Source organism: Myodes glareolus, chromosome 27 (genome assembly GCF_982192425.1).
Source record: "Myodes glareolus chromosome 27, mMyoGla1.1, whole genome shotgun sequence".
NCBI classification, from domain to species: domain Eukaryota; kingdom Metazoa; phylum Chordata; class Mammalia; order Rodentia; family Cricetidae; genus Myodes; species Myodes glareolus.
The window spans coordinates 15,857,247-15,869,381 of NC_142052.1; the positions used below are offsets into that span (position 1 = coordinate 15,857,247).

General features: G+C 40.9%; 1 protein-coding gene across 1 annotated transcript in view; it reads right to left on the reverse strand.

Annotated features, from left to right (window-relative positions):
- Positions 1–8,870: 8,870 nt before the first annotated feature.
- Positions 8,871–12,135, reverse strand: part of LOC146889368 (kinetochore protein NDC80 homolog) — a 39,361-nt gene continuing 36,096 nt past the window's right edge. The window contains exon 17 of the mRNA XM_087902467.1: positions 8,871–9,079. Within this exon, the coding sequence (XP_087758593.1) occupies positions 8,942–9,079 (138 nt within the window). The 3' untranslated portion in view covers positions 8,871–8,941. The remainder of the gene's footprint in view (positions 9,080–12,135) is intronic.

Genomic DNA, 12,135 nt, shown 5'->3' on the forward strand with positions numbered 1-12,135 from the left:
GGAATGGTCTCAACTCTTTTGGCATACTCCACTGCAAAATACCCCCTCAGCCCTTCAAATGGATCCTTCGGGCTTTGTCTGTCTCACTCAGACTGTAATTGGATGATGTTTCTATTATTTTCTGTTGCTGTAGTAAAACACCATGCCCAAGGCAATGTCTAGAAGGAAGGGTTCGTTCAGAGTGAGGCCTTTGGTTCCAATGGGATACATACAGTTTCATCATCACCATGGTTCAGGCCGGGAGGCATGGTGCTGTAGCCCCAGCTGAGAGTTACATTTAACTCATACAAGAAACCGAGAGCTCACTGGAAATGGCACCAGTCTTCTGAAACCCAAAACCACACAACTCCTCCAACAAAACCACACCTCCTCCAACAAGGCCTCACCTCCTAACCCTCCCCCAAGTAGTTCCACTAATGGAGACCAACATTCAAATATATGAGCCCATGAGTCTGTTCTCATTCAAGCTACCACAGTGATGCTGGAACAGGCCATTACATCCATCAGTCGTGTATAAAAATAGTCATGGCTAGGGAGTAAGAATTTGGAAGGCATCTCCAAGAATCCTTACTTCAGCTCTACAGTTCCCCTCTGCTGTGGGTTCACACATTTCAAAAGTCACCCTCACTGTTCTGTTATCTCAGGAACCTAACGGGCAGTTGTGAAAGGCCTCAGGAAGAGCATTAGTGTGATGCAGAAGAGAGATGTTCTTTTTGTTCCCAAAGCACCTAATTGTCACATTCTCTTAACCTGGCTGGAATGTAAAATCCCAGTCATAAAGAGGAGAGGACACATTGTGTCATTTTTTTTGACATCTTCCCATTATACAGAGGATAACAATGTCAGGTAGTAAAGAGCCGTAAAAAAGAAGGCATAAAGCTGAGCAGATCCCCTTTTAAGATTCTCAAACTCTGGGGCTTTGACTAAAACAGAATGGAAGCAAAGGTAACAGGATATCAGTGGTTATAGTGAGAAAATTAGCCTGAACAAACAAACATTTGGGTCTATAAATCAAGATGCTGACATTAACAGATAAGTTCTAAAATGAATAAAAATCAGTGAAATTTTCTGTGAAAACTAACATCTCAAAATTTCCTTTGAAAGATCCCCGATTTGGGTGTCCTCCCCTTGGGGACCCTGATGCCCAGAACCAAGATCAGTCCACACTGGATGCAAAAGCAAGAGGTATTTTTATTTGTTCACATGGGTGGCCGTGGACGCTGCAGCTTTTGGGTGGCTGAGCGTGTCGGGCTAAATTTGGGGCTGATTATATAGCAAGAAGCAAGCTTACAGAAGCGGATGCATTTTCAATGGTTATTTCAGATAAAACGGTGGGGTCAGGTCAGGGACGGGTTGTCTATTCATCTTGAATACATGGGAATAAGTTAAGGCAGCCCACTCTGGGCTTCCTGCTCCCTTTTGGTCTTCCTGTCCGCCGAAGGCTGACCTCCAGGTATCTGACTACAGATATCCTGTTTTCTCATCATCAGGGACCCATCTGGTCTCAGGGTGATTATGCTGGCCTGGGAACAGCTTGACCTGGTTTGGACTATAGTTGCAACGGAAATTCCTCGGAGCAGGCGGGGGTCGCTGCAAAGGTGGATGGGCGGGAGTCTTCTCACCTTAAAGGTTGAAGACTCAATATCATCTGCTCATGCTAGTGACAAAGGTGACCATCTTAAGGCATCTGAGGAAATTACTGTTCACAACACCACCCTGGATCACACACATTCATTAGGTACTTACACTGGGCACGCCAGGGGGAGATCACATGCTGACCCTGAACTTGCTCCTGGTAACCACAATGGTGACACCATGAACCTTTTGCAAAATGCTGACCCTATACTTGAAACTTATCTTAGAAGAGAACACAGGTGTGGTTGATTCACTACTGATCAGGAATCTGTTCTTGTTTGAGTCCCAGGTGATGGTTGGGACCCTTCTCAGAATGCTAATGAAGGTTTCAGTGTTGCAAATTCAGCTGACTTACGCTATAAAAGGAATACTTGCTCAAAGTTTCTTACAATTGGGGCAGCAACCGTGTCACTGCTTCTGCTAGCATCTTCAGTATGGTTCCTGAAATCTGTAACATTGGTGACGTCATGGGTAGGTATTGAACCTAATTTAGACAGTGCCATGCAGGTAAAATTACCAGGAGCTTAACAAGGTACATTAGACCATAGCAATAAATAAAATAAATATAGATTTATGTACTAGAAATCTAATTCTCTTTGGCACTAATATGTATTATAAATAAATTTTGTCTTTTGTATAGGACTCTATAGGTATTACCTAAAACTAGAAAAAAATTGAGTATCTTTTCCAATCCTATTGAAAATACATCACATAAAACTAACAAAATCAGTTTAGTCCAACCAAATTGATTAAGTAAAGTTGGTACATTCACATTTGTCTCCTAGGCTGGAATGAGGAAATAATTTTCACTCCTAATGTGAAACTTGGCTAAGCAGAGAAATGTAACTGTTAGATATTAGTTTCCATTTTTCTGTGTTCATATACTGTGACTTATATGGATACCATCATTCTGTAAACAAACACCCCAAAAGAAACAACCTCTGAGAGTAAAACCAATGAGACAGGACTCCACCTTCTCACCATTCTCAAATACAATGATATCCTTTGTGACGTGACACTACATAGGATTCTATTGATGATGCCACTGTTACTGCTCATCCTTATGATGCCACCAATGATGTTCTTGATACTATTGATAATTCTTGGTTTTCTTTTTAGTTGCTGCTGAAGCGCCTATGAGGAGCAACTAACAGTAAATGACAATCTATCAAGAATATTTTATAAAATTTAGAAGTTTTAACATTAAATATTTCTGTGAAAGTTGACACAGTATTTGTTGAATTCTGTATGTAAGTTTATAATCACTTTTCCTTAAAATGTTTTATGAAAATATTTCAAACTGGTTTCTTAGAATTGTACAAACTGATGACTTGATGTCTTGGTGACATGTTTAAGTTGAGCAGTCAACTACTAAATCACCCCTGGGTCAAGAAAGAAAGAAAGAAATTAAAGTCTTCCTTGAATTCAATGAAAATAAAGGCACAACATACTCAAACCTATGGGACACTATGAAAGCAGTGCTAAGAGGAAAGTTCATAGCACTAAGTGCCCAATTAAAGAAAACGGAGAAAGCACACATTAGAGACTTAACAGCACACTTGAAAGCTCTAGAAAAAAAAAGAAGCTGATTCACACAGGAGGAGTAGAAGACTGGAAATAATCAAACTGAGGGCTGAAATCAACAAAATAGAAACACAGAAAACAATCCAAAGAATCAATGAAACAAAAAGCTGGTTCTTGGAGAAAATTAACAAGATTGACAAACTCCTCCCCAAACTAATCACACGGCAGAGAGAGAACATGCAAATTAATAAGATCAGAAATGAAAAGGGGGACATAACCACAGACACAGAGGAAATTCAGAGAATCATTAGATCTTACTACAAAAGCCTGTATGCCTCAAAATTGGAAAATGTAAAAGAAATGGACTTTTTTTTTAGATGAGTACCATATACCAAAGTTGAACCAAGACCAGGTGAACAATCTAAATAGTTGTGAAGAATTAGAAGCTGTTATCAAAAATCTCCCTACCAAAAAAAAGCCCAGGACCAGATGGTTTCAATGCAGAATTCTACCAGAACTTCCAGGAAGAGCTAATACCTACATTCCTTAATGTATTTCACAATATAGAAACAGAATATAGAGTCATTGCCAAACTCTTTTTGTGAAGCTACAGTTACCTTGATACCAAAACCACACAAAGACACAACCATGAAAGAGAATTACAGGCCTATCTCACTCATGAACATCGACGCAAAAATTCTCAATAAAATACTGGCAAACCGAATCCAAGAACACATTAGAAAAATCATCCATTATGATCAAGTGGGCTTCATCCCAGAGATGCAGGGCTGGTTCAACATGTGCAAATCTATCAATGTAATCCATCATATAAATAAACTGAAAGAAAAAAACCATATGATCATTTCATTGGATGCTGAAAAAGCATTTGACAAAATTCAACACCCCTTTATGATAAAGGTATTGGAGAGATTGGGAATACGGGGATCATACCTAAATATAATAAAAGCAATGTACACCAAGCCTACAGCTAACATCAAGTTGAATGGAGAGAAACTCAAAGCCATTCCACTAAAATCAGGAAGACGACAAGGCTGTCCACTCTCCATACCTCTTCAATATAGTGCTTGAAGTTTTAGCAATAGCAATAAGACAACATAAGGGGATCAAGGGGATTCAAATTGGAAAGGATGAAGTTAAACTTTCGTTATTTGCAGATGATATGATAGTGTACATAAGCCACCCCAAAAACTCTACCAAAGAACTCATACAGCTGATAAACACCTTTAGTAATGTGGCAGGATAAAAGATCAACTCCAAAAAATTGGTTGCCTTCTTATACACAAAGGATAAAGAAGCAGAGAGGGAAATCAGAGAAACATCACCTTTCACGATAGCCACAAATAGCATAAAATATCTTGGGGTAACTCTAACCAAGGAAGTGAAAGACCTATTTGATAAGAACTTTAAGTCTTTGAAGAAAGAAATTGAAGAGGATACCAGAAAATGGAAAGACCTCCCCTGCTCTTGGATTGGGAGAATCAACATAGTAAAAATGGCAATTCTACCAAAAGCAATCTATAGATTCAATGCAATCCCCATCAAAATCCCATCAAACTTCTTCACAGACCTTGAGAGAACAATTATCAAGTTTATATGGCAAAACAATCTTATACAATAAAGGAACTTCTGGAGGCATTACCATCCCTGACTTCAAACTCTATTACAGAGCAACAGTATTGAAAACAGCTCGGTATTGGCATAAGAACAGAGAAGTCGACCTCTGGAATCGAATAGAAGACCCAGATATTAACCCACAAACCTATGAACACCTGATTTTCGACAAGGGAGCTAAAGGTATACAATGGAAGAAGGATAGCATCTTTAACAAACGGTGCTGGCACAACTGGATGTCAACCTGTAGAAGAATGAAAGTAGATCCATATCTATCACCATGCACAAAACTCAAGTCCAAATGGATTAAAGACATCGACATTAATCTGACCGCTTTGAACCTGATAGAAGAGAAAGGGAAGTAGTCTACAAGATATAAGCACAGGAGACCACTTCCTAAGTAGAACCCCAGTAGCACAGACAATAAGAGAATCAATGAATAAATGGGACCTCCTGAAACTGAGAAGCTTCTGTAAAGCAAAGGACAAAAAGGCTACCTTCTGACTGGGAGAAGACCTTCACCAACCACTCATCAGACAAAGGTCTGATCTCCAAAATATACAAAGAACTCAAGAAACTAGACACTAAAACTCTAACTAACCCAATTAAAAAATGGGGTACTGAACTGAACAGAGAATTCACAACAGATGAACTCCGAATGGCCAAAAGGCACTTAAGGTCATGCTCAACCTCCTTAGCGATCAGGGAAATGCAAATCAAAACAACTTTGAGATACCATCTTACACCTGTCAGAATAGCCAAACTCAAAAACACCCATGATAGCCTATGCTGGAGAGGATGTGGAGTGAGGGGAACACTCAACCATTGTTGGTGGGAATGCAAACTTGTGCAGCCACTGTGGAAATCAGTGTGGTGGTTTCTCAGGAAACTGGGAGTCAACCTCCCTCAGGACCCAGCAATTCCACTCTTGGGAATATACCCAAGAGATGTCCTGTCATACTACAAAAGCATTTGTTCAACTATGTTCATAGCAGCACTATTTGTAATAGCCAGAACCTGGAAACAACCTAGGTGCCCCTCAATAGAAGAATGGTTAAAAAAGGTGTTGAACATATACACATTAGAGTTTTACTCAGCGGTAAAAAAACAATGACATCTTAAATTTTGCATGCAAATGGATGGAAATAGAAAACGCTTTACTGAGTGAGGTAACCCAGACCCAAAAAGAGGAATATGGTATGTACTCACTCATAAGTGGATTCTAGCCATAGTTAAAGGTCTTTGAGCCTATAATTTGTGATCCTAGAGAAGCTAAATAAGAAGGTGAACCTGAAGAAAATCATATAGTTATCCTCCTGGATATTAGAAGTAGACAAGATTGCCAGGCAAACTTGGGTGCACGTGTTGTGGGGGGTGGAAGTAAGGGGAGATGGTTAGAGAGAAGGGAGAGGGGGAGGATTATGGATGGCTTGGGGGAATGGGATGTGGGGGAGGGAGGAAGGATGGATATGGGAGCAGGGAAGTATATATATCAACTAAGGGAGCCATTTTAGGGTTTGCAAGAGACTTGATTCTGGAGGGGTTCCCAGGCCCAAGGAGAGGTCCCCAGATTGTTCCCTGGGCAGCAGAGAAGAGGGTGCCTGAACTGGCCTTGGCCCATAACCATACTGATGAATATTTTGCATATCACCATAGAACCCTTCATCTGGTGATGGAAGGAGATAGAGACAGAGACACATATTGGAACACTGGAGTTAACTCCCTAGGTCCAAATGAGAAGCAGAAGGAGGGAGAATGTGAGCAAGAAAGGCAGGACCAGAGGGAACCTTCATCTGACGATAGATGGAGATAGAGACGGAGACCCACATTGGAGCACTGGACTGAGCCCCCAAGGTCCAAATGAGGAGCATACAGGAAGGTTGTCCCACAGCACATGACCTCTAAGTAAATTTGGGGATAGAAAGCACTAAATTCTTAGTTGCTGAAATCTATGCCAAACCAAGACTGGCTCTTGGTTCTACTCTTGGATTCCACTGACAGGCATCCTTTCACTGGGACACAGTGCCATAGAAAAATCTCTGATTTCACAAACGGGATGCATAGTACAGGATAGTGTTCTGTCCTTTCAGAGTTCTTGAGGCTGGCATTTTGGGTGCACCTTTAGAATCTGTTTCAGCATTCTAGAAGGCCGGTACAACCAGTAGATGTCATCGTCATGGGTTCATTTCTATTTCTTTAGCTGTGCATGTGGAACTTTGTGCTTGTAGATCAAGCAGTCCTTAAGCCCAGATAACTAGAGCTGATAACTTAAGCCCAGATAACTTTACTGCCAAGGAAGGCCAAATCCATCTGAGTGTCTCTCTTTACTCTTTAGTTTTGACAGGGTCTCACGGTCCTCTTTTCTCAATTGCCCAAAGGATGGATTGCAGGTATGTACTACCATCCACCTTCTTTCTTTCCTAACTAAGTTTTGCTTTTCAGCAGTTGGTGATAATTTTTCTTGCCTAGCAAACAAGAGGAGTTGAGTTTGGTCTCCATAGCACATAATCCAGACCAGGAGAAAAATTGTAATCTCATGCTTTGGAAGTAAAAGGCAGAGGGTAAGAAGTTCAAGGTCACCTTCAACTACACAGGGAGTTTGAGACCAGCCTGGGCTAGAGACTTTGCCTCAAAAATTACTTTTGTAATTAATAAATGTTTTATTAATAAATTTTATTTTATTTTTTTGAGACACAGCCTTAAAAGGTCTTAAAAGACCTTGGTCTTTAGCTTGCTATATAGCTCAGCGTGGTCTGACCTCAAAATCCTTGCTCCTCAGCATTCTGAATGTGGGTGCAGGAGATTACATGTGTTTGCTATCATGCCTAGCTAAACTTGTAGCTCTGGGTTCTAGGATGAAATCCAAAGGCCACACTAGACACACTAGACACACACTCTAGGTAGCACTAGCCTACAGCACCACTACTAGCCAGTTACATTAGATCATCTAAAGAAAATGAATTACAAAGCCATGGATTTTCCCCTGGGTTCCACTTTATTAACAACGCATTTTTAAGATTTTAGCTGCCCATAATTTATGTCTAGAAATAGTTCAACAGCTCACGTTTTTCCAGACTATTTTCACTGTTTCCCTTTCTCACAGACAGGACAGCCTTTTGAATATTCAAGTCCTGGCTCCACAAGGCTGGAAGACACCTCATGGAGCCTGCTTGGTACCGAGTGCCCCGTTGGTCTCGGTCAGTGCTGCTCTGCTGCTCAGGGAGCTCTCAGGAGCAGCAGTAACCCCACCGCTCAGGGAGTAGTCCCCTCCACAGGGTTTGCATGGGACTTGTTTCTGACTCTAAGGCCAGCGTGGTGCCCCATACATTTGATCTGCTTGACTTGAACAGGAAGACTCTTTCTCTTCCCTGGTCCATTCTCCTGAGTGTTAAAACTACCTCTAGACTGTATTTAGTTCTATCTGAAGATAATTGTCTTTTAATCGGCATTTTCTCACAGATGGAGTAGGGAGCTTGGGGACCCCTGCCCTGAGGATCTATAAGACCTACATAATTGACTGGAGTGGGGGAACTTTTTGGTAGTGTAGCTTCCCTTAAGCTGCCCACAGCTCTTCGGTGGTAAAGGTGTTTGTGAGTTGCCCATGCTGCTGGTGGCACTCTTCATGGTCTAAGTGCTGGTATGCTGTCCAGGGGGTTCCTGGTGCTGTAGCTGCCTTGAGTCATTTGCGATCCTACAAGTGAACTCACTGATTCACTACCTGGATTGGGAGGGAATCCTTACTTTGGTTTGTTGTTACCTTTTTCATGTGGGTGAACAGATGCTTCTTCCCACCCTCTGAGGAAAAGTTACAAGGACCTGAGAGTCAATGTCTGGCTCTGCAGGCCAAGTGGTGTCTTCTTTAGTTTAATGAGATCACCGTGGCCAAGCACATACAGAAAGTCAGTGAATGGGTGTGTCTTACTTAGTTCACACTGTAGTCTGCTAACTTCTGGTTTAGCCCATACCATGTACTTTCATCAGAAGTGAGTCACAGAAATGGAGGGAAAACCCACACTTTATTAATGTACTTCATTAACTGTCTGTTACACTTAAAAAGCTAATCTACCAAGGTACCACAATTTTAAGATATAAATATTTTTATTTAATATATGCCAATGACAGACACAAGACAGCCACCGTCAATTTATCTTCATTCACTCGGAGTCTTAAATAGAGCAGCATTACTCTTGTATTTCTCGGCAATCTCTTTGATATTTTCCAAGAGGTCTTCAGACATGCATCCTTCATAGTCTCCATCTGCTTTTGCAATCTGTTCTTCAAGGTGTTTCTAGTGGAAACAATTCACAACCCTTAATGCACAAAAATGAATTTTGTTTCAAGTGTGACATTTACATACAAGAATGACATTTGTAAATTAAGAAAAGAACCAGGTGGATGTAATAATAGATGACTGTAAACTCAGCACATGAGAGGCTGAGACAGGAGGATCACAGTTTAACATGTCTCGGCTGCCAAGAAAATGTCACCTCAAAAGAAAAAATGTTCTTATATTCACATGAATTCTATTTTGTTTTTCTCTCATTTTTTTCTTTCATTTTTTTCTTGTTGAGACAAGGTTTCATTGTGTAGTTTTAGGTGTCCTCGAACTCCTTCTGTAGACCAGGCTAACCTCAAATTCAAATGGATCCCACCTGCCTCTGCATCCCGAATGCTGGGATTAAAATCTTGCTCCATCACCGACAAGCACATTCTATTTTCTGAATGATATTCCCTTCTTTCCCCAGTGATAACCTAAGTGAAAAGCCTTTTATTATGTCTAATCTTCTCAGAGCTACGTGCATTTATGACATGCAGTCATTTGTGCAGATGCTTCTGTGAATAGACAGCACATACTAAGATCAGTCTCATGATAATACAATCTCTAACACAACCTGGGTTTGTATAAGGACATTATAATGTTTACAACCAACCCAGGTGTTGCCTTGACACATATCTTCGAATGTAACCTGTTCATTATGCAACATATAACTATTGTGGGACTTGGTTTTAAATTTTATTACACGTAATGTAATGTATGAAATTTTATGCTTGCATTTTTTGTTTTTGTTATTTGAAGATAAGTCATCACTCTAACTCAGAGTGGCCTGGAATCATGGTAATCTTGCTGCCTCAGTCTCCAGTCTTCTTGCTTCCAGTTCTAGAGGGTTAGGATTACAGATATGTAAAACCATCATGCCCTGGGCTTGCTTGGTCTGCTACTGGTCACTCATATTGATGCATAAAGCTATGGTTTTATTCATACATTGCTAGATTGTAGTCATAATCTTTATTCCCCCAGAGATCCACCTGCCTCTGCTTCCTGAGTGCTGGGATTAATGGCATGCACCAACCCTGCTTGGCTGATCTACTTTTTTTTTTGAGACAGTGTATCCCTCTGTAATTCAGGCTAGTTAGTGTCAAACCTGTGATCCTTCTACCTGGGCCTATGTGGTACTAGGCTTATAATCATGTGCCATTCACTAGATCTAGTCTTAAGATAAGGATGTAGACATTCCAAGTACTGGCATTACAGAATGTGTTACCATGATGGGTAAGAAGTCCTTAATTTTAAACCGGGCAGTGTTGGCACACAACTTTAATCCCAGCACTTAATAGTTAAAGTGCTTAATAAGTTAAATCCACTTAATTTAATAGGTGGATCTCTATGAGTTTGAGGCCAGCCTTGTCTATAAGAGCTAGTTCCAGGACAGGCTCCAAAGTACAGAGAAACCCTGTCTTGAACATCCCCCTCCCACAAAAAAGAAAAGACTTTTTTGTTCCGGGTAGTGGTTATGTGGTTGTGCAAGCCTTTGATATCCGTGCTAAGGAGGCAGAGGGAAGAGGGTCTCTAGTTTGAGGCCAGCCTGGTCTACAGAGAGAGTTCCAGGATAGTCAAGGCTACACAGAAAAACCCTGTCTCACAAAACTTCCTTTTTGTATCTTATTTAATAGCATTTTATAAGCCCATGAGTTGTAAAGGTAGTCTTATAATCTAGTCCCACATTAGGTTCATAGTCCATCTGGACCTGAGTTCTGTGGAAGGCAGGATCCAACACCAACAAATAGTAGTTTGTTACCTTCGGTCTTCTACAGTGCTCCCTTCTCACATACCAATTTGGTTTCTGTGCTTATACATCTACTTTGGGACCTTTTATGATTTTTGAGAAAGGGGTTCTTTCTGTGTACCCTTGGCTCTGCTGGAACTCAGAGATTCCACCCGTCTTCCTCCTGAGTGCTGGGATTGAAGGTGTGTACCTTTCCTCCTGAGTGTGAGATTAAAGGCGTGGACCACCACTGCCCAGCTTACTTTTGGAATCTTAGACAAAGGCCAGGTATGAACTAATAGCAATCATATTGCCCCAGCTTCTTAAATGCTGTGATTAAAGTCATGAACATTGTGCCTAACTTACTTCCACACAGCCCCTTCCTGCTGAGTGTGATGTATGTATTTGTAGGTTATGCACATGAACAAAACACTACTTTATAAAATATAAAAGTGGTCTCCTGTAACCTTGCCCCACCACTAGACAAGATTATTTTAATAAATCACTAGTTTCCATCAAAATAAAATTTGTTACCATGACCACAGATGAACTCTGATGCACAGACTGCAACTGTACATAGTGGACCAAGACGTGAGTGATCAGTTCCCCAGCTGGACAGGTCCTGTTATGGGGCAAACCCCTGAACCTCTCTACCTGCGTCAGCTTCATTAGACAGCCAACAGGCAAGCCATCTGCAGGTAGGCTGCTTCAACATCCCCTACGTCGATCAGACCCTGAAACCTACAAGTTTCACTCTGCCCCTGTACCCAACCATCCCCGGAGACCTTAGCGGCTCTCTAAGAAACAGACAGCAACTGCACAGAGCAGACCAAGAATGGTTCCCTAAGACACTGACAGTAACTGCAACAATTGGTCTAAGAGAGGATCCCTGAGACACTGACACAGGATTGGACCAAGACACAAAGACACTGCTGGCAATTAGAGAAGAAGAGATGGGTAGGCTCCAATGCAAGAATTTATTCAGCAATCTAAAAAGCAACAAGGTAACACCACAACCCAGTGGTCATACAGGAAGACCTGATCATCCTAACTCAGAAGAAGCAGAAAAAAAACCCTAAACTATAACTTTATGAAGATGATAGAAAACCTTAAAGAGGAAACAAAAAATTCCGGTAAAGAAATAGAGTAAAAGACAAAAAAAATTGAAAGAAATTAATAAATCTCTTAAAGAAATCCAAGAAAACAAAGAAAAAATAAACAGGTGAAGCAAACAGTTCAAGACTTGAAAAATGAAATAGAGACAATAAAGAAAATACAAACCATGGGAATTCTGGAAATG